Genomic DNA, 23,538 nt, shown 5'->3' on the forward strand with positions numbered 1-23,538 from the left:
GGCCTGCTTGAGGTTAAACCCAGGCCTGCCCTGTTGGTAACGGGGGCCTGTCTGCAGTTTCATGCCCATTCCGGGCGTGGTCTTCCGCAAGCCCTTGTAGTCCTCTCCAGACTTTGCCCATCTTGCCTGGAGGGGGCAGAGCTGCTGCTGAAGGCCCCTGGGGAGGACCAGAGGCACAGTCATGGCCCACAGCCCCTTGGTCCTGGCCCGGAGGCCTGACTAGTGCTGCCTCTGTGCCTGCAATCCCAGGCCATGGCCCAGCCAAGGCTCCTGGCTTGTGTCTGGTTAGGGTTTGGGTCTGTTTCTTTTGGCTTTCCTCTGCTCTCCCTCACCGCAGTTCCAGGCCCCCTTGATTCAGTCCTGCTCCATGTGCGAGGCCTGTGGGAGTCCCATGGAGAAGTCAGACCTGGGAACACCTAAGTCAAGAGCAAGCAAGAATATGAATGCAAGGTTGGAGGAGGAAGTCAGTGCCAGGGGTCACACTGGAGGCAGAGCTGAATTTTGACAGGGGTGGCTGGGCAGGCTTCATGGAGGAAATGGTACCCAGGCCAAGCTTTCCGTTCATTCAAAAAACATTTAATGAGGGCCAGCTCTGTGCCAGGTTCTGGATGCTGGTGAAAGAAATGTCTTCCCTCGTGTGGCTCATATTCTGGCTGGAGGATAAAACCAATATGTAAATACACAAGTCAATATATAGGGTGTCGTATCATGATATGTACCATGGAGAATGATAAAGCAGGGTACAGGGCATAGAGAATGCAGCGGTGGGGGGTGGGGAAAGGGTCTTTTACACTGGGTGGTCAGGACACGTCTCTCTAAAGTGAATTTTGAGCAGAGATGTGAAGGAAGTGAGGCAGCAAGCCCTGTGGCCATCTGGGTGAGGAACGTTCTAATGAGAGAGAACAGCAGCAGAAGGGCTCAGGTGAGACTGCCTTGGAGTGTTTGGGGACCAGCCAAGTGGCCTGAGTAGCTGGGGCAGAATGAGCAATGTGAAGAGTAGAAAAGGTGAGGTGGGGCATGGGCAGGTGACATAGGGCCTTTAAGCTTCTCTGAGCAGAGGAATGACGTGTTTCTGATTTAAATTTCAACAGTTTGGTTTTGATTACTGTGCTGAGAATTTTTCGGGGGATACAAAGGCCGAAGGAGCAGTCAGTTTGCGAGGCCAGGTAAGGGATAACCATGGGCTGGCCCAGGATGGTAGTAGTGAGGGTGGGGATAAGTGTTCAGATTGTAGATATATTTTGAAGGTGAGCTTTGAAAATACAAGAAGATTTGACAGGTACAGAGACCCAGGGAGGAAGGAAGGTCTGCCAGGCCCCAGAAAGAGATCAGGGCCTGGGAAGATGGCATTGGGCAGGTGTAAGGGGGTATGGGAGGGCTCCAAAGGCCTGGGTGAGGCATTCTGGGGGCAGGGTGTCTTGGTGAAGAGAGCCATCTTTGGAAACGAACCCTGCAGCAGAGGGGAAGCGGGTTCTGGGCAGAGCAGAGGGGTGGCTGTGGATGCTGGACTGCAGGTCTCCACAGTCCCACAGGCCTACAGAAAGGAACAGGGCCCGGCTCCCCTCCTGCAGGCCATGTTGTGGACAGCCTAGCCCATTGCCTCTACCTGGCCTTCATTCAGGCCACAAGTAGGTGGGTCCTTCACTCAAGGGCCCATGACTCTTGCCACCCCTTGAGATCAAGCCAGTGGCCCCAGAAAAAAAGTTTCCTCTTGTAGAAATGCAGCAAGCAAGATTTGTCCTGGGGAGAGTTGGTTTTACTGGGGTCAGGAGGGTTAAGAGAGAGCCTCTATGCCTATGAATGAAGAGGGCACTTGGTCAGGGAAGGAGGGAGGCTTTGGCAGCTAGGACTGTCCATCCCCAAAGGCTGGCTGCCATCTACATTCCCAGCTTTGCAAGACATTCCCAGCCCTGTGCAAGCCCAGCCTGCTCCCTGCTCACCCATCGTCTGCAGAGAGGCTCTGCTCAGGGCCCTTGTTCTGCAAAACCCCCACAGCCATCTCTGAGAGGCAGAGGGGCAAAAAGGGAAACTGAGGCACAAAGCAGGAGCACACATGGGAGAGTCCCACCCTCCTGATCCCAGGCACATCCTCCTCAGACACATCCTATCATTCCCGGGAACTTCTCACACCCTTCCTCTTGCCACAGTCTGGGTCCCTGTTCACATGCTCCTTTCCCTGCTCATTGAGAACAGCAGCCAGCCTCTGCTCATATGTGTAATCCCACCATCCCGACACAAGGCAGTTAAGAGTTTACTGAATGAATGAGGAGATGTGGGCTTTCTTTATGGGTGGGTGGTCAAGACAGGCTTGGAAGACAGGAGTAGAAGTAAGAAGCTCCAGAAGGAGCCTGGCCAGGGTCATTTACCCTCCCTCCCACTCATCCCCCATGCTACAGAATGAGCAGCTGTTAACATTTCCTGAGCATTTACTATGAGCCAGGCCTGTGCACTTAGCACACACAATTTCATTTGATCCTCCTAGGAGCCTTATGAGGTAGGCGTTATTGCCATGCCCATTTTACAGATGCAAACAACTGAGGCACCCCAGAGGCTGAGTTATTTGGCCACAGTCCCATGTATACTAAGCAACAAAGCTAGGATTCAAAAGCAGATCTGTCCTACCCAACATGCTATGTGTGTTACTACTGCACACTCTGTCTCCCAGTCCTGCAGAGTCCCAGATGTGTATGTCTACCTCACAACCGAGGTTAGCTGGGATCCACTCTCTACTGTGCCCATTTATTCCCATCTCAAGACAATTGTGGTTATGTTTGAGGAAAGCTCTTTATAAAATTGTCAAACACCAGTGATGACTGTTATTAATGACAACAATCTCTCCTCTCTTGGTATTTCCATCGTCTGCTTTCCAGCCCCTGATAGAATCCTCTATTTGTGGCCCTTGCAGACATACAATTAGGGTGGAGTGTACCCATGCAATCTGCCCCTCCACATCATGTCCCGTCCCATCCCGTCCCCCTCCCTCTCCATCCTTCCTGGAGGCACCCTCAGAGCACCAGCACCTGCCCATTTCCCCCAGGCCATTTCCTGCCAACACCCCCTGTCCTCCCAGCAGCCAGCTGCTTCTCCCCCAAGGGACTGGACTGATTGTTTCCAAGACCATGGAGGGGCAGGATCTGGAATTCTGATTTCAGGCACGCCCTTCTGCTCTGCAAATTTGGGGGGTTTATTCCAAGGCACCTTTGAAATCTAGACACAGGAAAGACCACAACAATGCTGAATTCCAAGAAGCTCTCTGAGAATTCCAAGTTTTGGGATTTGGAAACTCCCAGATCTCAAGTTGCAGGGATACCCAAGCCCTCAGGATTCTGAGATGGCGATCTTGGGAATTTCAGTCTCGGGACTTCTGATTCTGGTTCCTTATGAAAACTTCCATTTTTCCACTTCCTCAGTCCATTTGTATGACCTCAATGTTACCCATTTTGAAAGCTAGAAGGAGATTTAAAAATCCCTCTCCAAATAGAGCTGTAAAATTCCCAGCAATTTTGTGGTGAAAAAATTTTTTAAATCTCGAGTATGAAAATATTTAAATATAAGTAAATTTCATTATTTTAACGCTTTTTGCAGAGCCATGGTGACTTGGTTGGAGCCTTATTGAGAATGTGACCAATATTTGAGCTATTAGAGATGTGAATGCTCCAAAAGACACACACACACACACACACACACACACACAAGACCCTCCCTACCCCCAGGTTCTTCCAGTTTTCCCCCATTATGTCCTCATATCTCTGTTTCAGAGAATTCTGGGGCTGAAGCTGCTGGGATCTCTGAGGTGGTCTGGGAGGAAGGGTGAATTGTACAATGTCTTCTCTGAAGCTCAGGAAGTTCCCAGGCTTAGGCTCTCCCCGAAACCTGGCCTGTGGCCAGGGCTCCCACAGTCCCATCCCCAACATCACTGGCCTTACACAGGCGCTGGAGCTCCTGCCTCCTGCCCTGCTGGTAGTGGGACGGCACAGGGGCCCTAGGAAGCCGTTTGCTTGTGCTTCCTTCTCTGCCTCTTGGAGTCTCGGTGGCAGAACAGAGCTGGCTACCACTTGGCCTGGCCCAGGAAGAGGCAGAAATAGGGGGAAGGGATGAGTGAGGTCTGGTGGGAGGGGACGAAAACGTCACTGGAGGTTGGAGAACCTGGACAACTCAGGCTGAGTAAGGTCGGATTTCACAGCCTGGGGCTTAGGCCAAGGGCCAGGGTGGAGGCCAGAAGGAAAGGGACAGATGGACGTAGAGTTGGAACTCTCACTTGGGACAGAAGAGCTTACACTGTGTGGTGGGGAGCTGGGTGATGGGGAGAGGGACAAGGACACACGGTAGGAGTTGGCAGTTTCAAGTGACACTTAGATGGCCTGAAGCAATTCTTCTCCCCCACACCGCCAACCAGGAGGCCCTGGGGGCAGGCGTCCTGCACTCACCCTCCTTTTCCAGCTTCCTGGGTTCCAGCCACTCACCTGCTCTTTTCTCCAGATGTCCTCTCACGCCCCCTTTCCCTGGCTACTCTAGCCTGCCCCTCCAGTTTTCCTTCCCCAGACCATCCCAATTTTCCAGTCCCCCAATTCCTTCCTTCCCTAATTCCCCCCAAATCAGGGGGTCTCCAGCCTGCCTCTCTGATCGCTCTTCTCGCTGGCCCTGGATCTCCCAGCCCTTGCCCTGTCCAAACCCCCAAGCCTTCCTCCGGCCCCCGCCTCTCCGCTTGCAGTGCGTCTGCCTTCCCGAGCCACGCTTGCCTCCAGAGCCGGCACTAACCCGATTCGGAAGAGCAGCCGCTTGCTGCGCGCCATGAGCAGGCCACGGAGGGTTCGCCGCGCTCGGCAGCTGCGGGGGCTCACGAGCAGGACAAGGACGAGGAGCAGCAGCCCGCAGCCGGAGACCCACAGCCACCGCGCAGGCCAGCCTTGCCAGGCCATGCTGGGGGCAGGCGCCCGCGGCCAACCAGGGGGCGGGGCGGGGCGGAGCGTTGCTAGGCGACAGCTCGGCCCAGGCCCCCACGCGGGGAACCTGCTGGGTTGGAGCCCCGCCCCCTGCGCCGGCTGTCGGAACCCGGGGGGCTGTCAGGCCGCCCCGCCCATTGACCGGCGTTCGAGCCCGCCCCCTCGCCTCCCCCGGCTGGGCGCTCTCCCCGAAGGCCAGCAGTCTGGAGGCGGCCTGGCCCCGCCTGAGGAGCCGGCTTTTGACCGGCGCTAATCCTGGGGCACCACCGCCCGCGTCCTGGGTGGGGACGAGGAGCCCCACACCTATTCACCTTTCCTCAATTGGGGACTGTGGGAGAGGCCCTGGAATGGTCCTCTTGCCAGGAAACCTCAGACTCATAAACTTTTTCAGCTGGAAGGAATCCAGGAGATCATGTGGATCAGCTACTATTCACTTACTCATTCACTAAATTACTTTCTATGTCCTCCTATGTACCAGGCACTGTGCTAGACTCTGAGGATGCTAAAGTCAAAGACACAGTCTCTGCATTCCTGGAGTTTACAATCTAGACTCTAGCAGAGAAACCAAAATAAGCAAACAAATGTAATTGTATCTATGTATTTATGTTTATATATACACACATGTATATACATAACACACATAGGTACATACCTGTATGTGATTAAAATTCATGGTGCTACAAAGGAAGCCAACAGAGGGGGCAATGACATATGGAGGGCAGAGAGGACCAATTTAGATGTGGGAGAGCCTCCATGACCTGTAAGCCATGCCCTGAAGGATAAGAAGAGGCCACAGAGGCTCAGAGGGCATGACTCAAAAAGGTTATGCAGCAGTGGATGGCAGATACAGGACTAGGACCAAGGTAATCAGGCTCCCAAGCCCTGTAAGGTGGGATTTCCACATAACTGCTCCCTGGCACTTGCTGCCTTCCCAGTGGGTTCCAGTTGTTATAGTCAGTTGGATGGAAACAGGTGTAATGGCAGGTGGTGACATCTACAGATTTGGGCAAACCAGGGCTAGGGCTGGGCTCCTGGCTCCAGCCCTAGCATTGGCCCAGCACAGGAAGGGAAGGAAATGCTGCCAACAGTCGAGCTAGCTCTCTCCTGCTGGGAGATGGTTGGAGAGAGAAGCAAATGAGGCAACGCTCTTGTTTCTTTCCCTACAGCCTGTGCTCTGCCCAGGCTGAGCAGAGAGGCCAGATGACCTGACCTCCAAATCACATCTTTTCTCTCTCCTTCTGATACACTCTGATCAGATGGCTGGATCTAAAAGCTGAGTCCCCATGATTACGCACAATGAATTGGAAGCCTCATCCTCTTCCTAACCCTGCAAAACAGCCAAGAGATGGGTTAAATGATCCCCATACTGAATTGTAATCTCAATACCTAACCCTGGGTTTCATTCAGAAACCCCAGATACGGAGTTTCTCTTACGTGGATACATCTTGAACACCAGAGCCTATGACCTGCTTCCTCCCTGTCTCCTTGCCTGCAATTCAGCTTCTTCTCAGTGACTGACACAAAAAGGGCTTGCAATAAACAAAAATCAGACAGAATGGAATTAAACTCCTGCTGTTAGCTTCCCGCTTGTGTATGATGCAAAAGCAGAGTGGCCAGAAGGCTGACAAGTGAATGTGCAGAAGGCAACCTTCCAGACCAAGGGAGTTTGTGTGTCCTAAGGTTGTGTCTATCCATGCAAAGTGAAGAATTATGAAGCCTCATCAAATGTCATTGTCAATACACCTTTCTGCAGGTAAGGCTGTGCCAGGCACTATATTGAGAAATTAAAACACAGTCCCACATCTGAAACAAGAAATGCAAGCTCAGGCATGAGTCTGCAGGGAACACAGATGACTGAATCCTTACTCTCAAGCCAAACACACATGAATAAGATTATAGATAATTATCTAAGAGGCATTTTATGAAATACATGGAGCCAGAACAAGACTGGGGATAAGGAGTGGGGAGTAGGGGTGTTTTAGGGGACTCATGCAGGCTCAGGAAGCCATCTGTCCCTCCCTTGGACTGTTGTGGAAGACTTCCAACATCTCCAAGTCTGCTTTAGTTTCACCTCCTCTCGCATGAGAATCTTCTGTCCCAGTCAGACTGATACAGATGCCTCCTTCTTTACTGCTTCCTGCTCCTTATGCCTTGTAATACCTGACTGGTTGTATTTCCCTGAACCCATCATATTGTTTCATACCACTGTGACTTTGCACATGCTGTGCCTGTTGCCTGGAGGGCCATTCAGCCTTTGTTCCCCAAAGACTCTGATCAGGGGTGCTCTTTTCAAGAAAGCTTTTCCCATCCCAGCATGGGCTTAAGCATGAACCCCCTTGTGCCAGCTATCTAGATCTTGTACATACTCCTTCATTCATTGCAATACCCCGTGTTATGTTTTTTTGTTTACATGTCTATTTCAGTGTCCAGAGTCTTGAAGATTTTACTATCTTATGAAGAGTAAGGACTATGACTTAATTTATTCATCTTTGAATCTCCATACTTATTACTCAAAAATATTCTTTGAAATGTCCAACTCCAAGCCCCTTCTTGATGGGGCCAAGCCTATTTCTTCTACCTCCTCACATGCCATTCTTCCCCTTGTCACCATGTACCAGCACATTGTTTCTCAAACATGCCAGGCTCATTCCCACCTCGGGGCCTTTGCTCATGCTCCCGTCTCTTGGAATACTCTTCCCCAGTTCTTTTAACAGGTGGCATCTACTGGGTCTCAGCTCAAGTGCCAACCCCTCCATGCTGGAAATAACCTGTATCTTGAGGTGAATCGTGGTTCTGTGGCTTATAGTGGTGGCTCTCATGGGTGATTTTTGCCTCCCAGGAGATATTTGGCAAAGTCTGAAGACATTTTTAATGATCACCACTTGGGTGATGGTGGGGGTGAGAGGGGGTGCTGCTGGCGTCTAGTGGGGAGAGGCTAGGGATGCTGCTGAACATCCTACAGTACCCAGGGCAGCCCCACAGCAAAGAATTGTCCAGCCCCACTTGTCAGTAGTTCAGAAGGTGAGAAACTTGGTGTAAGCAAGTGTGAAAATTCACCATGTTGGGGCAACATGGGCGCACCTACAGAGTATTAGGCTCAGTGAAATAAGTCAGGCAGAGAAAGACAAATACCATATGATTTCACTTATGTGTGGAATCTAAAAACAAAACAAAACAAAATGAACAACAGCAGTAGACTCAGAGACACTGAAAGGGACTGGTGGTCACCATGGGGGGTGGTTGGAGTGGGTGGGTGGGAGGGGGAGGGGGATAAAGGGGCACCAAAATTCTCAATCATAATATAAATTGGTCCTGGGGATGGTAGTGCAGCATGGAGAATATAGCCAATGTTTCTGTAACATCTTCCTGTGGTGACAGACAGTAACCACAATAGTGAGGGTGAAGATTTAATAATATGGGTAACTGTTGAACCACTGTGTTGTATACTTGAAATCAATATAAGATTGTATATCGATGATACTTCAATAATAAAAAAAATCTCACCAGGTTGTATGCTAAAAATCAGTGCACTTACATATAAGTTATATATCAAATTAAAGAAAATGTTACCCCCTTTGAGAGGCCTTCACTGACCACCCTGCCACTCTCTATTATATTACTCTTTTTACTTCCTTCATAGCACTTCTCACAGTGTGATGTTATTTTGTGATTCTTGCCTGTCACCCTGCTGGAGCATAAGCCTCAGGAAATCAGTGGGGGGCCTGTCTTTGCACCACTGTATTCCTGGTGATGTGCACAATGCTTGGCTCAGAACAGGTGCCTAGTTAAGTATTTGTTGAATGAATGAATGAATGACATAAACAAAGAATGAATGAATGAATGATAATTTGACTATTGCCGCTGAGCACTGTGACTGTCAGAAGACTGGAGCCCTCTTGTCTTGACCGGTGAGTTGGGTCCCTACAGGAGAGCTGTGCAGAAATCACACCATGCTCACAACTCAGGACTCCAAAGTGCTTCATAACATCAGGGAAGGCTGCAGGAGAGCCAGGTCTGAGGAACCCACACACACACTTTTGCCCATGACTTCCTTCTCTTAGCAGCTTGGGGGGCAACTGCCAAGGCTAGGGTTTGCCTTTGCCTCTCTCCTAAGGGAGACCTGTTAATAACCTGGGTCAGGTGACTGCAGTCGGGCAGTTCTAGCCTATGATGTGATGTTGTAGAGCTTAAATCACAAAGAGCCCGCCTCCATCCAGGTCCCTGGCAGTGGGGGTTTTCGAATCTGCCCTTTATCCAACTGCCATCTCAGTCTGTCCATCCCTGATGTCTGAATCCTGCCTTCCCAAAGGGCCTGGGAGCTTCCCTTAGGACCGAGAGCCTGCTTTCATTTTTACCGTAGCTCAAACTTGATGCCTGGTGCTTGGCTGGCATTCAGGAAATCACAGTATTGACGATCATGATGATGGCGACGGCAGAATCATGAAGGAGGTGAGATGGTTTGGAGCTGTTTGAGGGTTAGAGGAAAGAGACATCTTGCTGGACCAGCGTGGAGAAGTTAGTTCAGTTTAGGAAAGTTAGCCAAATCCTGAAGTCATGGCTAATATTCTGGCCACCGCTGAGCCCAGCCTTACTCACATCAATCAATGCGCCCCCTCATCTGCCTGCTCCACCCCGAGCTCACCAGCGCATTGTGGACTTCCCTCCGGGACACTGTGCTGTACACCCTGGAACTCTGGTTTGTTTGGAAACGAATCCCCGATATCCTCTGCCTTCTCGCACCCTGCCCTGTCCTGAGTCAATATGACTTATCTTCGATTTCCCCCCTCCCTCTTGCTGTCCTGCCTTCAGGTGGGGAAACGTCAGCTTCCTACTCTGGGCATGTGCCATTCTGGGTCAAGATCATTGCTCCTACGGCCTCATTTAAAAATTCTCCACTCCTCATCAGTCCAACTACTGACATAGGTCAGACTCTGAGAAGTTAGAGTTTTTAGTCTTGCTGCTTGATTCCTATTATCAGGTAATTCTGACAAGCACAGCTCAGTCAACATTTTCTTTCAGCAGTTCTCCAATTTGAGGGAAACTAAGAACCAATCTGGGAGCTTGTTAAAATATAGAATGCTGGGCACCCACTGCCAAGAGATTCAGACTCGGTAGGTCTTCGCTGGGGCGCAGAAATCTGCATTTTGCATACATGATTCTGAACTCCGCCTTGGCTTCAATTCCTGACTTCAATTCCAAGGCTTTCAATGCCATCAACAGCCTGCTCCCATGGTTACATGCTGGACTCCCCTAGAACTTCCCTACCTCTGAAACCTGAATTCTAGTTTCCTTTTCTCTGAATCCCTCATCCCCACTGCATGTACCCCTCCATCTCCAACTGCTCAAACCATTTGTTCCCTTCCAGCCCTCCTGCCCACATTTCTTCCCTTCCAGTGAGAACTTGGGTTCAGCTCTTGAATGGCTCACCAGCTGTCAGCTTCCTCACCTCCTTGTCCCCCCAACCTTAGCCTACCAAACTCTTGGATAGGTTGGGAGGAGATGGCTCTCCCATGTGAATCATGGTCTCTACACGCAGGTCTTCCTGGGACCCTGCACACCAATGCTTGATGGTGCTTTTACTTGGCTGAGATCTCTCATTATCCACGGTAGTTATTGGAAACCTCAGACAAATTCCTTTGCTTTCAGTCAATATCCTTCTTAGAGGAAATAATTTCTGGGCCCACCCACCCCTTTACAAATTTTGCTACTTACATGTGAATTTTTAGAGGGAGTGCTAGTAGCCCTGCTTGCTCATATCTTTAAGTGTTTCTCCTGACTGCCACTTCCCTTCACCTTGTGAACAAACTCGATTATCTCCCTGCCTTCAAATCTTCCCTTGACATTGGGTCCCTTTATAGATTCTGTTCTGCCTTTATCTCAACTCAACCAAAAGTTTCCTGAAAGGCTGTCTCCCTGGGTGTGGTAGATTGCATTTAAATTCTCAATTCTTCATCTCCCCTTGTAAACACACCCTTTGCATGTGGCTGTTCAGCATTTCAAGAGGTGAAATATATTTTCCCAGGTCATTGATGTTGGGCTTGGTCTTTTGATTTGTTTTGGCCAGTTAAATATTAGCAGACATGATACAAGAAGACGTCTTAAATGTGCTGCTGTGGTTGAACTTGGTCTGTGTGTCCGTACTTTTTGCCACAAGAATATCCCTCAAGCAGTTGCTGGTCTAAGGAGGATGAAAGACACATGGAGCTGAGCAGACCTACTCACAGCTTGGAAGGCAGTCCAGCCCAGCCCAGCCCAGCCCAGTCCAGCCTAGATCAGCTGAAACTCAGCCTGCCCACAGATGGACAAGAGAGAAATACATGCTTATTGTTGTATGCATCTCAGTTTTGGATTTGCTTGTCATATATTATTGCAACAATAGCTGATGGAGACAGTGGGAAGCAGAAAGAATAGCTATTAATGGTGCTAGAAGGACATGGTACTTGGGTAACTGATGTGCAGTTTAGACCCATCCCTTGCAGAGTACACCAAAATAAATTCCAGGTGAATTAAAGTGTTAGGGACATAAAATAAAATCATACAAAATTAGAATAAAATTAAACACATGTCAAATCTCTGGATAGTAGAAGACATTCTAGGGTTAAAAAGGAATAAAAGTGTTTTTCTTAAGCCAGGCAGAGAAAGACAAGTACCAAATGATTTCACTCATATGTGGAGTATAAGAACAAAGAAAAACTGAAGGAACAAAACAGCAGCAGAATCACAGAACCCAAGAATAGACTAACAGTTACCAAAGGGAAAGGGACTGGGGAGGATGGGTGGGAAGGGAGGGACAAGGGTGGGGAAAAAGAAAGGGGGCATTACAATTAGCATGTATAGTGTGTGGGGGGGCACAGGGAGGGCTGTGCAACACCGAGAAGACAAGTAGTGATTCTACAGCATCTTACTACGCTGATGGACAGTGACTGTAATGGGGTTTGTGGGAGGGACTTGGTGAAGGGGGGAGCCTAGTAAACATAATTTTCTTTATGTAATTGTAGATTAATGATAACAACAACAACAAAAAGTGTTTTTCTGATTTACTTTAATAGGCATATACTACTCTTAAACTCAGAAAAAAAGCAACTGCAGACCTAACAAGGGGAAGAGTTACTTTCTTGGCTACTTAAAAAAATTTAAACCTTCAATGTGTTAAAAAAAAAACATACCACACACAAACAAAAGAAAAAACGAAAAAATTGTAGAAAATATTTGCCTCAAATTTGTCAGAGTGAATCTACTTAATATATAAGGACCTTAATACATGAGAAAACACAATGGACTCCTAATGGCTTATATGTGTGAAAAAATGTTAAACCTCATAGAATGTTAAACCCAAGAATGCAAGTCAACAATGAGGTATGATTTTTATCACTCAAACTAGAAAAGATTAAAAAAAGGTAATAAAATTTTGAGGATTTTTAAGAATATGGAAAGATGGGTATTCATATACTGCTTGTTGGGGATCCATTGGTATAATTTTCTAGAAAGCAATTCTCAATGCATCAGGGCTTTAAAAATGTTCCTATCCTTTCAGTCAGGACTTCTGCTTTAGAGATCTGCCCCAAAGGATGTCATTGGAAATGTACACAAGGGTGAAATTCTGTGCACAGTGCACAGGTCCAACAATAAGGGACAAGTGAGTTTCTGTGAACCTCTCTGTGGCTTTTAAATGATATTTATATTTAGAACTCAATGCAACACGTGATCCTGAATTGGATCCTGGGCCAGAAGAAGGGCACTAGGGAGACAACTGGCAAAATGTGAATAAAAGCTGTAGAGAGGTTACTAAAATTATATCAATGTTGAGTTCCTGGTTCTGATGCTGATACTGTAGATAAGTAAGTTGTGAACATTTGGGGAACGTTTGGCAGGTGTATGGGACCTCCTTGTAGTTTTTTGCCAATAATTGTAAGTCTGAAATAACTTAAAAATAAAAAATAAAATAAATAAATAAAATCCAGATACATATATAGAATTGTGTTCATATATTGATAAAGGTTTTTTAAAAAACAATACAGCTGTGGCAGGTCTGTTAGTTGATTAATCCCCATTCTCCACTCTCCCTTTTTTCCTTGTTAACCACTGTTCTAGTTTGCCAAAGCTTCCAGGTGAGCCCCTCCCCACCCTGGTGGGTGGACCTTGATTAGTCTGAGCCTGGCCAAGTAATTGGTTAGACCCAGGAATGTGATGCAGTTCTTGCCACCAGAAAATAATAGCAGGTATTGATATAGCACAAATCATGCACCAGGCACTGTTCTAAGTGTTTTACACAGATTAACTCTCAGCTCTTATAACAGCCCTATGAATCAAATAGTTATAATTCCCATTTCACAGATAGGAGCATTGAGGCATTGGGAGATCAAGTCACTTGCTCCAGGTCACACAGTTGTGAGATGGGAGAGGAATGGGTTGGAGGCCCATTTTCCTAGTTATTGAAAAGGGATGTAATAGGACTGTGCTCTTTTCTTGCTCCAGGATGCTGTCATCTGCCTGTGATGCCTGGAACTACAGCAGTCATGTTAGAACTATGAGGAAGCAGCCTAAGAGGATATTCCAATATGCAGACCAAATGTGAGAATGACACCAGTGTCCTTAAAGATATAACCAAGCCTCTGAACTGACCAGTCTGAATTACATGCCTAATAATCCTTATTGTTTAAGCCACTTTTAGTTGGGTTTGTTGATACTTGGAGCCAAATGACCTCAAACTAATATTGGGGATAAATTTTACATTTTAATATAAAGTGGGGGGGAAAACAGGATACAAAGCTGTATATACTTTGTATAATTGATATGACTGCTGTAAACCACAAACGCATAGCAAAGAATCTAAAATCCTACCAGTGATGATCTTTGACTGGTGGGTTCATGGGGTATCAGTTGTTTTCTTATTTATTCTTGAAAACCCATCCATTCTCAGGCCACTCGGCTGAGCTTCTGCCCTCACCATTCCACCCTAAAACTTGGCTCTCACCCCTTGGATGGCAAACCTATTGGTCTCTGTTCAGTCCTTGTCACTTAACCTCGGCAGAGCCTTCCTTTTCCTTTTCCTTTTCCTTCCCTTCTGTCTCCTCCCACATCTCTCACAAGCTTCTCCTCTGCAGCCATTGTTAGCATGTCTGGTTCCTTGGAGTTCATTTCTTGGCCCTTTCTCTTCCTGCTCTATCTTCACTTTCCTCTGAATTTAGATATTCCTTGATATAGATCTCCTTACTTGAGCATCCACCTTAGCTTCCCTCTCAAGTTTCAAATCTAAATGCCCATCTGTTTTCTGATTACCTACAGGTGTGGTGAGGCAGGTGAAGGGGGGCCTCAGATTCTTTGTCTGCAAAAGGGACCGGTAATCTGCACAGAGCTATTTAAAAGATTACCTGTGACAACCCAAATAAGGCACATGGTGCCAGGTCACTGCAGGTACTCTTTATAAATATTAAATGTTCATTGATGTTATTGTTTCTTGTATCTTTCTTGCAATGTCTGGTCCTTGCGGGTGCTCAAATGATCGTTCATTTGTGAATGAATGCCGAGGGTATGATCCTTCCTTTCCATTTCCCACTGACATCACCCAAATTTGGGCCCTTGAGTTCTAACACCTGGTCCACTGCATGCACCTCCAGCCTCCAACCACCTTATGTAGGTTATCAGACAAAGTCTTTGGAAGCCCGGCTCTCAACCAGGGCAGCCTCCTGCTCAAAGACAATGTCTACACAATGAAATTCACATTGCTTGATTTAGCAATGTGGTCTCAACCTCACTTTCTAGTGTTTTATGCTATGCTACATTTTATTTTAGTGTTTTATTCCACTGTTCTACCCCCATCCCACACTGTTCACTATCCTGGGTTTTCTGCTCCCCTATACCTGGAGAAATCCTTTAAGACACACTTCTCAGGTGCCTTCTGTCCCAGCACAGTCAAGGTGATCTAATGTACTCCCAGAAGCAGCTGTAACTAATTAAGGCTGGGATTCTCAGTCTGGAGAGTTTTGCACGCTCTCCCAGGGGGAGGAGAGGAGGAGTGTGGGTTCAGTCCCCAGGAGACTGATGTGCCCTACCTTTGAGTACAACTCCTTTAAAGCTAAAAGTAAATTCAGTTTCCCCTTTGAAGTCCTCTCTGATGAGGAGAACTGTTTGCAATGCCTGGTTGCTGCTGTATCTCCAGACTGAAAAATGCCTGTTACATAGCAGCCAAAAATAAATGTATGTCTTGAAAAGTAACTTCACTACTTTCCACCTTGAATTATGGGTCAGGCCAACTGGCGGAGCCACTGTATCTCTATAGGACTGTGGCCTCCTGCAGGCAAAGATGGGTTTCTTGGGGTCTCACCCTTACATCAGTGCATGCCTAGTGCTGCCCTTGACAGTAATAAGTGTTTGCTCAGTTGTGGGGGAAGGAAGAAGAGCAGAATGAGGGGATGATTGTCTATGATGCATTAGGCGTGGGCCCAGCCCTTGTATGTGTTATTTCCTGGTCTTAACAGCTCTTGTAAGAAAGGTGATGTTATCCTCATGTTAGAGATGAGCAAACAGCTTGGAGAGGCTAAGTGACATACTCCATCACATTGCTAATAAGTGGCAAAGCCAAAATTAAGTCCTGGTTTTATCTGAACCCAAAGTTCAGGCTCTTTCCATTGATACTGTGTTGCTAGCCTGGGCAGGGAGTGGATCAGTCAGTCTGCCAGGAAACAGATGTGTCACATTCAATCTGGTAGCTGGAGGAAAGCTTTACGGAAGGACGATTCCACAAGGCCATGGGCAGAGGATAGGACGCACAAGGGATAGTGCAGTTCCCCAGGGCCAGTGCCGGTGGGGCTCTGGCACCACCTTTAGGCCTGGTAGATGAGGGGCTGGAGCAGGTATGGGGACAGAACTTGGAAGGACAGAGCTGTGTGGACAGGGCTCTGTACTGACTGGAGCTGTAACCTTTGGCTGAGGAATGAACCAGTCCGTGGAGACCCTTGGGGAGGGCGAAGGAGAACAAATACCCAACACCACTTGCTCCTTGCCTCCCCTCTTGTGTGGAGCTCCCCACTGGCCAAACCCAACTGAAGCTGAGAACAAAGGCCCCACGATGTGTTCACCCAGGCCAGCTCCAAGCACAGTGGAGAAGGGTGGAGATGGATGTCAGGGGTGAATGTGAGATGGTGAAATGAGGACAAACAAGATACATGGGTTTGGGGTAGCCATGGGGGGAGGGGTACTGAGTCTTCGGAGGTGGAGGAGCCCCCACCTTTCACCTGGTGTTTAGGCCTGATAGATGACAGACAGCTCCTAACTGGCCTCCCTGCTCTCATGGTCCACACCCCCACCCATTCTCCACTCAGAGCCAGAGGGGGCTCTTACCAAATGACTTAAATCATGTCTCTCCCTTGATCAAAAACCATTCAGTGGCTTCGTTTTAGAGCAAAATCCAAAATTCTTAACAAGGCCCAAGAGGTCCTGCAGATCTGGCCCCTGCCGACCCTCCAAGTCTCCCTGTAGGCCAGGCCCCAGTGCTCACCACTCTCCAGCCACACAGGTCTCCTTGAAGCTTCCAGAACACCCCAAGCCCTTCCAGCTTCAGGGTAACCTCCACCTCCATATAGCTTGTTCCTTCAGTGGAGAATGATCACAGCATGCCTGCCACTGCACACACACCACACATGCACACACACCACACCCCACTACACACAGTACTGATCCTCCCTGAGAGGGTGGGAACCCAGCAAGGTTGCTTGTGCCAAACACACATACCCCACACACTTACATGCATGGATGCACACACCCATATTCCCACCACACACATACCCCCCACTCATACACTTACACATATAGATACACACAGTCATCCACCCTCACACACACACACACACACACACACACACACACACTGCATGTCTTACTTGGGCTGCCCTTCCATGCCACCCTCTCAGAGCAGCTGCCTTGGCTTCAGCCCACATGAGGTCCCGTGTGCTGCTTTCTTAGGGTGCCGAGTCCATTTTCCTTCAGCACAGGTACTACCTTTTCCGATATATTTATTTGTGAGATGAGTTGCCAATGTCTGTCTTCCCTGCTGGGCTGTAAGCTCAGAGAGAGCAGGGGCTGTATTTATTTTATTTACTTCTGTCTCCCCACTGCTTAACATGTGTCTAGCACATAGTGGGCCCCCTGGAAGTACTTGCTGAATCAGTTTGAAAGGACTGGGTTTGAGTCCTGCCTCTGCCACTTCTGAGAGCCTGCGAGTATGCCATTTTACTGCTCTGAGCCCAGTTTCTTTTTAAATCAACTTTTTATAACAAAGAACTTAAAACATCTGAACAAAAGAGAAAACAGTATAGGGAGCTCTCCTGTACCATTTCCTAGCCTCAACACTGCTCGGCTTGTGGGTGTGGTTTCTTTATCTGTAGGTAAGAGAGATTCAGAGTGATTTTCAAACTTTTTGATCATGACTCACAGTAAGAAGGACATTTTACATCAAGACCTATACACAGTACATATATAAATAAAACTAAAAGTTACACAAAACAATAATGGTGCTTATGTTCTTCTTTTTTCTAGTTTGTTTTTTCTTTAAATGTTGGTATGACCCACTTAGTGATTTCACTAATGGGTCCTGACCAGCTATATGAAAAACACTCTACTGATGTCCCACCTACCTAGAAACGAGTTTAGGGATCCCCCTTTTCTTGCCAAGCGATGACAGCCAGATCTTGTCCCCTAGTGGTCACTTTTGGGAACTGATTGTGTCATCCTAGAGGCCAATTTTTGATTTGGGAATAAATATATCCTAGTAAGAAGTGCTGAGTGCAGGCCCTGTGCCGGCATCTAGGGAGATGGGGTCCGAGAGGAATTCCAGCAGAGCCCCTAACCTCCAGGGCTATCCCCCAATTGAGGGCCAGCATAACTGCTATAGTTCTGTGCTGCCCAATCTGATAGCCACTAGCCACATGTAGCTACTGAATATCTGAAATACGGCTAGTGTAACCAAATAGATGAATTTTAATTTTATTTAGTTTTACTTCACTTAAATTTAAATAAAAAAATTGGCACTTGTTTCAGTTACTGTAAAACACTCAAATATGTTTTTAATATACACACAACCTGACTATGTGAATCTAACTGTGCATTTTATAAAATCTAAATATTTCTGGTGAAAATTTCACATCTAAATTGAGATGTGCTGTAAGTATAAACTACAGACTAGATTTCAAAGACTTGGCATTTAGAAAATCCTTTTAATACTTTTTTATTATTAATAGGTGAATAATGGTTAAATGTTCAAACAATATTTTTAGATATGTAGGGTCAAATAAATAAATTACTGAAATTAATTTCACTTATTTGTTTTTACTCTTTAAATGTGGCTACTGGAAAATTTAAAATTCCTTATGTGGCTTACATCCTATTTTTATTGCGCAGCATTCACAAGGCTGGGGTTCCTTCTGACATCCCTCTTTCCAGCCCCTCCAGAGCATCTTGCATCCTTGATGGAGACAGAGGAAGTGGCTAGAATCCTCAATCAGATGGGGGTGAGGATGGGGTTGGCGATGGAGGTTGAGTTAAGAGTTGGACAAATTAAGGCTGAAGATGTCTATGACCTCACCGCTCAATGTGCTTAACCGGCAGCAGCGCAGCATCACTGGGAGCTCATTAAAAATGCAGGACTCTCAGGCCCCATCCCAACCTTCCTGCATTTTAACAAGATCCCCACATGATCTGTTTGCAGTGTGAGAAACAGTCCCCAATTAGAAAGCCAAGGGGAGATAGAGGTGGCAGCATTCGGATTGCTTTTCTTTGCTCTGTGATGAAGGAAGCAGGGTCCAGGCTGAGAGTGAGGCTGCAGAGAAGGTGCTGGAGCTCTGAAGAGCCTGAAGAAAGTGTGGACTGAGCACCTAGGATGGGAAGGCCGATGTGAATGGATGTGAAGAACCTGGGTCTTCTTGAATTCAAAGTGAGGTCAGTCAGCACCTTGCGTGGTTTCCTCCTCCGTCCAGTCGTGTGGGTGCAGACCTGAGGTTCTGCCTGTGCGCACCACCGGGCAGAGAGGGATGAAGGAGTAGGGGAGCAATTCTAATGATGGATCCAACTGGTTAAGGAGGGAAGTGAGGCTGGGAGGGATAGGGAAGTGGAAGTAAGATGCATAGATCGTTGATCCTGGGGTGGTCACAGAATTGTCGGGGGTGGAGTCATTGAGCTAGAGAGATAGATGGTGGTCTGAGGGAGGAGCCCTTGAAGTGGAGATTACTGTTCAGACAAATACAAGTGAAATACGGTGAAGACTTTGTGACCAGGAGGGAATTTCAAAAGCTGGGAATCCTGCAATAGGTCAGGATGACCGAGGAGGCCACGGTCCACAGTAGCAGTGAGCAGAGTGCGAGGGCAGCTGGAACCTGGGCCTCCAGAGCTACTGTGAATTCATCCATCCAGGACCTGTGTAGTCTTCCAAATGTAATCACATTGCTGGCCAAACTGCTGTGTTAAATTACTGAATCACTGCCCTTCTATCACAAACAGTAACAACTGACAAGTTTTACTATGTCCCAAGCACTTGAAAACCAAGATTTTTAATCCTTACTACCCTATATTATTACCTCCCTGTTTGCAGATAAGGACGTGAATCCTCCACAACATGCCCAGTGTTGTGTGTCCGTAAGTAATATGCCCAACGTCATGCAACCACTAAAGAGATTTGAACGGAACCCAGGCCTATTTAGCACCAAAGTGAGTTGATAATCAGATTTACCTTGGGGCATGTGTTGCAGCCTCTGGTGAAGCATCTGATTCAGAGGTCTAGAAAGATGTATCCCCAAGGGAATCTTTTTTCACAAAGCCCTTATATGATTCTGGTGGTCAGGGGAGACTGGAAAGCAACACGCGGTGTCCTGGCCAAGACGGTGGATGCCAGGCTGGTTCTGTGGCCCAGCCTTCCGCATAAGGCAGTGCATCTTGGGAAGGAGCTCTTACCTAACCCGTTTCCAGTTCTGTCTAGCCAGGTACAGTTAGGAACGTCACCATGTGCATACCCTTTTCAATGCCTTTCACATGGATGGTTTCATCTGAGTCTTCAAAGGTCAAAGGAGGCAGGGAAGAGCAGTATGATTACGTTGCTGGGGCAATTCCATCCAGGGAGAGCTCCCTGCACACTAGGTGAGACCTCAGCCTACCTAGGGGAGGGTTCTTGACTCAGCAAGAAAGAATTTATGAGAAGACTGAGCAGGTACAAGCAAAGAGTAGTTTAGCAAAGTACACACTCAAGGACAGAGAGTGGGAGAGCTTCAGAGGTGAGCAGTGCAGTGGGTGGGTGGGGGGTTGGTTGGTCTTATAGCTGGAGTGTAAGCAGGGGATGGCGTACTCATGAAGATAGGTGGGTTTTCTCAGAATAGAGAGGGGATATCCGGTAAATAGGGTGATGCCCTCTTTTTGTCCTCAGATGGTCTGCATCGGAACTGTCATGGCACTGAGGGGTGTGATTTTTAGTATGGGAATGAGACCATAGTGCCTATAATGTACTTTGAGGTAAAGTCAGGTCGACTTCTGCTCAAGGTTGGAATGAGTCCATTTTGGCAGGTCTGTTATATATACTCTCACTCCCCACATCCCACAAGAACAGTTTACACAGAATGTTTAGAATTTAAACCAGCATCTAACCGAATGTAACCACCAGGCGAAGTCCCTACCCTCCTCCCTGCTCCTGTCTGGCTATCTACCTACTACAACAATAAGACTCATTTATATGTAAAGAGATGGGCCCCAGGCCTCATGGCCATTCAGTGGCAAAGCTGGGACAAAACTCTTGCTTCTTGGACATCAGAATCCACCATTCTTTCCATTCTTTATTTCTTTATGAAAGTGCTAATGTTTATGGAATATAGGGCTAATTTTTAGGGGAAAGAGCTCTAATGTCCTCCCCCAACCTCAATATATCTGTCATTTGTACCCGAGAACCTTACCCTGACCCCAGTTTAGAGCATTATAGTTCCTTCAATTCCAGGGACGAAGGGCCAGGGCTGTCTGAGGCCTAGGAATGAATGGGATTTTGTCCTTGCCTTTCAGTGGGGAGAAACAGGCAGATTTACCCTAGGTTGGGTTAAATGCCTCAATTCAGTAACTACAGAATTCTCTGAAAAAAGGCAATTTCTATGAGAAAGTTAGTGATAAATGAGAAGATCTCGCTTGGGTGGAGTAAAGTCTAATCAGACACACTGGACTAGGAATTTGTAAGGCAGATTGTGGAGCCCTGGGGCTGGGCAGCAGAGAAAGTTCTTGGGATCCACCAGTCCAGTTAAACTTTCCCTACCCACTCCCTCCCTGTTCCACCTGGGCTGGGGCACTCAGGGGGTCCACCCCTTCCAAACTCCATCTACCTCCTGCCATCAGTCACCAAGCTTTGGTTACCACATCCCCAAAATAAACAACAGCCTGATCCCTTACACGCTCCCCACCCTGCCTCCTCCTGCCTCTGACTTGACTTGACTTTCCTCTCAGAGCAGGGTTGCCAGAAAAATACAAAATGCCCAGTTCAACTTGAACTTCAAATAAGCAACAAATACTTTTTTAGCATAACTATTCCCAAATATTGTATGAGATGAGGGATATACTTTTGCAAAAAATTATTTGTTGTTTGTCTGAAATTCAAATTGAACAGGTCATCCATCCTGCATCTTTATTCACGGAGGTTGACCCTACTCCAGGGGCACCTCCCACCCTCCCCGACCCTCCCGACCTCCTTCTAGATGGCTGTTGACAGTCTCCTGGCTCCTCATTGTCTTCGGGGAAAATCTCAATTCTTGGCTCCCTAACTCCTTGGCCATCCCTGTCTCTTACCACTCCCATCCCACTCCTCTTGCCCAATCCTAGATTGCTGGGACAAGGGGCCCTAAGCTCCCTGGTTCAGATGCTCTTCCCTCTACCCACAGAACCTTCCTCCCTGCCCCTCCACCAGCTCGACTGATTCCTGAACACCCACCAACACTCAAAGCAGGTGTGACTGCTTCTGAAGAGTCTTTCCTGAAACACCCCCTCCCCCCACCCCATGCTAGGTGAGGAGCTCCTTTCTCTGAGATCCCATTGAACCAAGTGGACACTTCATCCCAGCACTTGTCAAACTGTTGAAATTATAATTATCTGGTCTTTTACCATCTCCCTTAGAGCCTGAGTTTCTTGAGGACGGGGGCTAGGCCTTTCAGCTTTGTCATCTCCAGAACCAGAAATTCCAGTCTTCTTGGCAGACAATACAGGTTAATTAAAATCTGCTAAGAGTCTTACTGAGAAGGACTTTATCTTTTTTATCCCATATAAAAAGGGGTTAAGGGAAGGAGACCTCATTTATTTAAGGCCTATTGTGAACTGTTGCCCAGGAGGGGGTACTTCAGACGTTCTTTTAGGATTAAAATCTTGATTCTATGATCAGAAAATGGGCTCAGGAGAAAGAGCAGGCAGCAGGGCTTGTGGGGCTTGGCTGTGTGCGTCCCCACATTCCACTTTTCCGTGGGGTGGATGTGAATGCTGCCTGAAAACCAATCTCCTTGGAGACCATTCTGGCAGTTCTAGAAAGTGGAAGGTGCCTTCTGGAGGAGGGACCTAAGCATAGAGAGCATGAGGGGACATAGGAGATGTGGCCAGAGTCTGCTGGGCTTTGCATTTCATCTAGGGCTCTATTTTGCCATCCAGGGAGAGACAGAGATTGAGCAGATCTGAACTTGCTCTGATTAGCTCTTGCTGGGGAGCTCATGTTTTGGGAGGGGATTCTTAAAATGAGGTCTGTGGCCCCTAGAAACTGAATTTATTTTGAAAGGTTGGGGTGGCTGGGGGAGTTAGCCTGTCATAATGTCCTTCTGTCCACCTAAACAACTCCTACTTGAATTCTCTCTATATATACCAATACCAATACATGGTGGGGGGGACACAATTTTTAAAAACTCTATTTTTGTTGGTTTGAAATACATAATCTAAGTGGTAACATTGCTTACTATGCTTACTAGTAAGCACACTTTCATTTATGCTTAGGATTCAAATGAGCTTCCAAATAAAACCATGGGGTCCCTCCTTAAATCTCGGTCTATGAGAGGGCTGGACTGGCCACTGGAGAGAATAACGTAAGGAAAGGTGCTAAGTGGTGGGTCTGGAATCAGGAGGTGCTCAGGTTGTCTTGCTTGTCCAACTGCATACATCAGCTGGGTCTGGTAAACTCAATGCCCTGTCCATTTAGAGGAAATGCGCCAACAGACTGTGAAAGACATTCAGTGGTAGTGTTGATCTATAGCTACTAGTACGAGATAAGCACCTGAAATAATGCTGTTCATTTACCAGCAGCCTTGGTGTAATGGAAAAAACATGGACTTTGGAACTATACAAACTCAGACCATGTTCCAAAGCTTCCCAGAACCCATTCCTCACCTGTAAAGTGGAACTCAGAGTGCATCCTTCCATTAGTGGCTGTGTGAGATGATGGGTGCAAAGCCCCATCTGTCGGGCACTAATAGAGGTAATCTATATCCCAATCCAGGACTTCTGACTCTAAAACACCTGCTTTCCTGCATGGAAAACTTCAAGCAGGAAATGTCTTAGTTCCTAGGTACAGAGATTCTAAGTTCCAACTCTACATTTGCATGTTTGAAGT

The 23,538-nt window shown here is 47.4% G+C and overlaps 1 protein-coding gene across 2 annotated transcripts in view; it reads right to left on the minus strand.

Moving 5' to 3' along the window:
• Positions 1-23,538, minus strand: part of PNKD (PNKD metallo-beta-lactamase domain containing) — a 56,933-nt gene that overhangs the window by 13,567 nt on the left and 19,828 nt on the right. Inside the window, exon 1 of one of the 2 annotated variants that reach the window (XM_037016014.2) lies at positions 4,759-4,990. The exons of the other annotated variant lie outside the window; for it this stretch is intronic. Within the exon in view, the coding sequence (XP_036871909.2) occupies positions 4,759-4,919 (161 nt within the window). The 5' untranslated portion in view covers positions 4,920-4,990. Of the gene's footprint in view, positions 1-4,758; positions 4,991-23,538 lie in introns of those variants that run through there. 2 annotated transcript variants of the gene reach the window in all.

This window comes from Manis javanica, chromosome 12, assembly GCF_040802235.1.
Source record: "Manis javanica isolate MJ-LG chromosome 12, MJ_LKY, whole genome shotgun sequence".
NCBI classification, from domain to species: Eukaryota; Metazoa; Chordata; class Mammalia; order Pholidota; family Manidae; genus Manis; species Manis javanica.